General features: G+C 42.9%; 1 protein-coding gene across 2 annotated transcripts in view; it reads left to right on the top strand.

Annotated features, from left to right (window-relative positions):
- The first annotated feature begins 1,646 nt into the window (after positions 1-1,646).
- The window catches only part of LOC143005288 (bone morphogenetic protein 7-like), an 8,819-nt gene continuing 6,567 nt past the window's right edge, over positions 1,647-3,898 (top strand). Inside the window, exon 1 of one of the 2 annotated variants that reach the window (XM_076156597.1) lies at positions 1,647-2,043. In XM_076156597.1, coding sequence (XP_076012712.1) covers positions 1,647-2,043 — 397 coding nt within the window. The remainder of the gene's footprint in view (positions 2,044-3,898) is intronic. The other variant, XM_076156598.1, reaches the window with a different exon arrangement.

Raw genomic sequence — 3,898 nt, forward strand, 5'->3', positions numbered from 1 at the left:
TGCAGTGGTTAACGTCGCCACCAGGGGGCAATGCACTACAATGATATTGGAAAATGGTAGTGTTTAAATTTACTGTCACTTGCTGTCTTCCTGTGTGTTGGATTGTGTTTAAAGTGTCAGCGTGATTAGTGGACTTGTTATGATCAGCAGATGCTTTACAGAGATGATGGGTTAAGATGTTGGGTGATTTCATTTTTTTAGAATAATTTTAGAATATTTAAACTTAAGGAACATTGAGTTACACTTTGGCTGTATAGTTTTAGATGAAATAAATACATGTATGCTTAAGGGTTGTCAGTTTTTTCTGTTCTACCAGAATACAAGTAAGGGAATGTCACTCACTTGTTTTACTTCGGTGGCTTTAGTACAGACTTTCTTATGTGCTGAGTTGTTCAGGGTTGTTTTCAAATCTAAATAAGAAAACACAAGCATATACGTATGTACTTCTACTTGCTTTGTCATTCATTAACCTCCTACACTGTTTCAAACGTTGTTGTATAGTAATTCATCGAGGCCATTGACATGTCTGTTCATGTGCTGTGCTGCTGCTAATCACCCTCAAACCTCTCAACAATTAGGGTGGGCCTGAGTTCATTGTTTGAGATCAAAAGGTGTCTGTGTTGAAGAGGGGATTTGGGGATTTTCCCTCACTCCCTTTGACTGATCATTTAGCATGGGTTAGAGTACTCCACTGTATATGATAATGTTGAATGTACATGTATTTCAGAATGTGAGCGTCATGTGTGGCAGTATGGCAACACAGTTCAGCTCTATTCAAAGAAAGAGATCTAGTAAATGAATTTGTTTGGGTACATTTGTCCTCTAAGATAGAAGCAGATGGTGGTGTGTGTGTGCTTTAAAATCTCAAGTCAAATATAAAGTATTTGCAGCAAAATAGGGCCAAGAATCAAAAGTAAAAAGACAATATATACAAATATATTAGTATATAACAAAGAGTGGCGTTTGTTTTGAACTTAAGGAGAAAATGAAATGAAGAGATCCAGAAATGCAAAAGAATAAAGGAACAAGACAGCAGAGAAGATAAACAGAAAGAAGAGCTTGGAAGAGGAGTATTTATATCTTCTTTTCCCAGCAGTGTAATAGTGAGTAATGTAGTTTATCACACAGTGGGCTGATTAATTATCCATTTAAGTCCACTTTCATGATTCATCACTGCTTTGGACTGCTTTACGCAATCGTGTTTAGATGAGGACACTTGGGTTGAACAGTTTATAACAGAGATGCACACCCCACCTATTACGTATTACCAAGACAGAGGACGTCATCACAGGATACTGATCTATTCGCGGCCCACTTTCATCGTCTCACGATGTGTGCGGGGGGCACACTCTTCCGATCTCTCCAGCCTCGGTTCATCCCGATCTGAACCCCTCCTGTACCTCCCCTGACACACTGCAGCGCGCCGTTGCAATCCATTCACAAAGTGGCTCCAACACCGAGAGCGCACAGCCGCATCGCACCAGAGAGCAGCGCGCAATGGCAAGATGGTGTTGAAATAACGTTCGGAATTAATAGATGATAGCAACTTTTCCTCCTCCACACGTAAGAAGCCTTAAAACATTTTTTTTTTTAAATTTTGCACACTTTGCCGAGGATTTGCAGGCGCGCGTAAACATTTGGGTAAAATGATGCCGCACGCCCCCGTTACCGCACTCGCCCTTCTTGCATGGGGTTATTGCGTGATGGCCACACAGGTCGGTGTCTCCAACTTCTCCATGGATAACGACGTGCGCTCCAGCTTCATCCAGCGCCGACTGAGGAGCCAGGAGCGCAGGGAAATGCAGCGGGAAATCCTCTCCATCCTCGGGCTTCCTCACCGCCCGCGGCCGCTCGTCCATACCAAACACAACGCCGCCCCGATTTTCATGCTGGACCTGTACAACACCATCTTCACGGACGCGCAGCCACTCGGGTATTCCTACTATGAGCCCGCGTTGCCGACCCAGGCTGCCCCCATGGTGACCCCTCAGGACAGCCGCTTCCTCGATGACGCAGACATGGTGATGAGCTTCGTCAATCTGGGTATGTTTCTCTTCACCAGTCTGATTAAAACCAGTGATTTAAAACTTTAAATAGTTTAATCTGTTTTACAATGAGTGTAGCGTGGTCATGTGATAACATCATCAAAGCAGTGGACTTCGGTTTCAGTCTGACAATTTAAAATGAGGACCTGAGACAAACTAACACACACCTGATTACATTAAACGTTGATTTGGGCATAGATCAATCTTAATACATTTCCCTTTATTCCAAGATGTTTTAATGCATTTCACCAGTCTGATTGCCTCACTACTTCGTTTTGTTCGCCTTGTATTGCACACTAGTCAATCATGGCACACAATTATGTTGTTATGAAAGTCCTATTGAAATGCATTGAAGCAACTTGGCCTCACAGTATAAGACCACTTTCAAATCCATGTAACCTGTATCATGTTGTTCTACTAATGACCGTATCCGTGACATTGGATTTATGATCAACTGAGACTTGACCTGGACTAGATCAGCATATGAGGACGACTGAGCTGATGTGCCCAAAGCCATGGTGTGACTGAAGCAGGGTTATCTCAATACTATTCCAACGGAGCTTATTTCATTTCGCAAAACATTCTCGCAATATACGGTTTTGGCTGAGTTCATAAAGAATAAATACCTTTTCCATTTGTCTTGGCCACAGGCAAGTTGACCTCTTTAATGACATACACTTTCATTTAAGGAGCGACGTTGTCAGTTCCTTCCATTGTGTTGTCAGGTACTTCTCGTCGTGCCAAACAGAGTAAATTAGTTAAGTGGTGGTGGTGTGTTTGAACTCTCAGAGACACTTCAGTGTTTTCAGGTCACTTTCTCTACTTTAAAGTCAGCTTTATGCATTCTGTCTTGTAAATGTTATGACAACATGCTTGTATCCGATTTCCTACGAGTCCCTTCAAAGCTTTGGTGGAGAGGCTTTAGCGTGGCTTTGTTTCGCATGACTGGGATTTAGATGGTCATTTCTGAACCAGAGGGGAGCGAGAGATTAAGATTAAGACACGACGACCTGTATGTGTGTGTACGTGTTACTGCCGGAGTGATCTGTGTGTTCTTTACGGCCTTGTTTCTGCAGTGAGTATCTGTGCGTTCGGTTGAAATCAATGGAGGCCACAGGTGCGACATGACAGTTTACTCAGAGATTACTGCATTTATAAAAGGCTAATCCTGCCTTTGTTTTGCTCGGAGATCCTGCAGCGGCTCTGATGTCGCTATGGTGAAACAGCAGACGACATGGTGCCTGTGTGGCTGTTATCTGGATGAGGGGTTTCATCCAAAGCAGAGCCGTGTCTCCTTTACTGCCCCTTTCCTGCCTCAGGGGCATGGAGGAGAAGGGGTTAGAGGTCAATGTGATGAAGTTTGTTCATCCTAGATATATGTCTGAAAGTGAACTTTAACCTTCCCCTGTATCTTTGTATGTCTTTGAGACAGAATTGAAACCTTCAGTTGAAGAGTCACTTGTTTTTTTTCTTGATCAGCCCATAAACATATAATGTGAAACATTTGGAGACTGTAAAACCTAATCAGAAAGAACATACCATAACATTTTATGTCTTCTGTCTTGAGTCTGCTCTGCACTCTTAATGGACACTCTTTAGCTAATGAGATTTGGAAACCAGTTTTGAAACTCGTAGCAGATTTATGTGGTCTCACATCTAAAAGGGTTTAATTATAAAGAGGAAGGGAGAAAAGCAAAGGGGGAAGAAAGACACACTGAGTGCATATTATTTCAGTCTCGGGCCCACCGTGGCCTTTTTCTGCTGATGATTGGCAGTGAGTTTCCTGGTTGGTCTCCTAACACTCGGCCAGAGCAAGTCTATCTTGGTGGTCCCTGGAGTGATCGCTTCAAGAC

This window comes from Genypterus blacodes, unplaced genomic scaffold, assembly GCF_046128005.1.
Source record: "Genypterus blacodes isolate CSIRO-AG114 ecotype Tasmania unplaced genomic scaffold, CSIRO-AGI_Gbla_v1 ptg000070l_1, whole genome shotgun sequence".
NCBI lineage: Eukaryota > Metazoa > Chordata > Actinopteri > Ophidiiformes > Ophidiidae > Genypterus > Genypterus blacodes.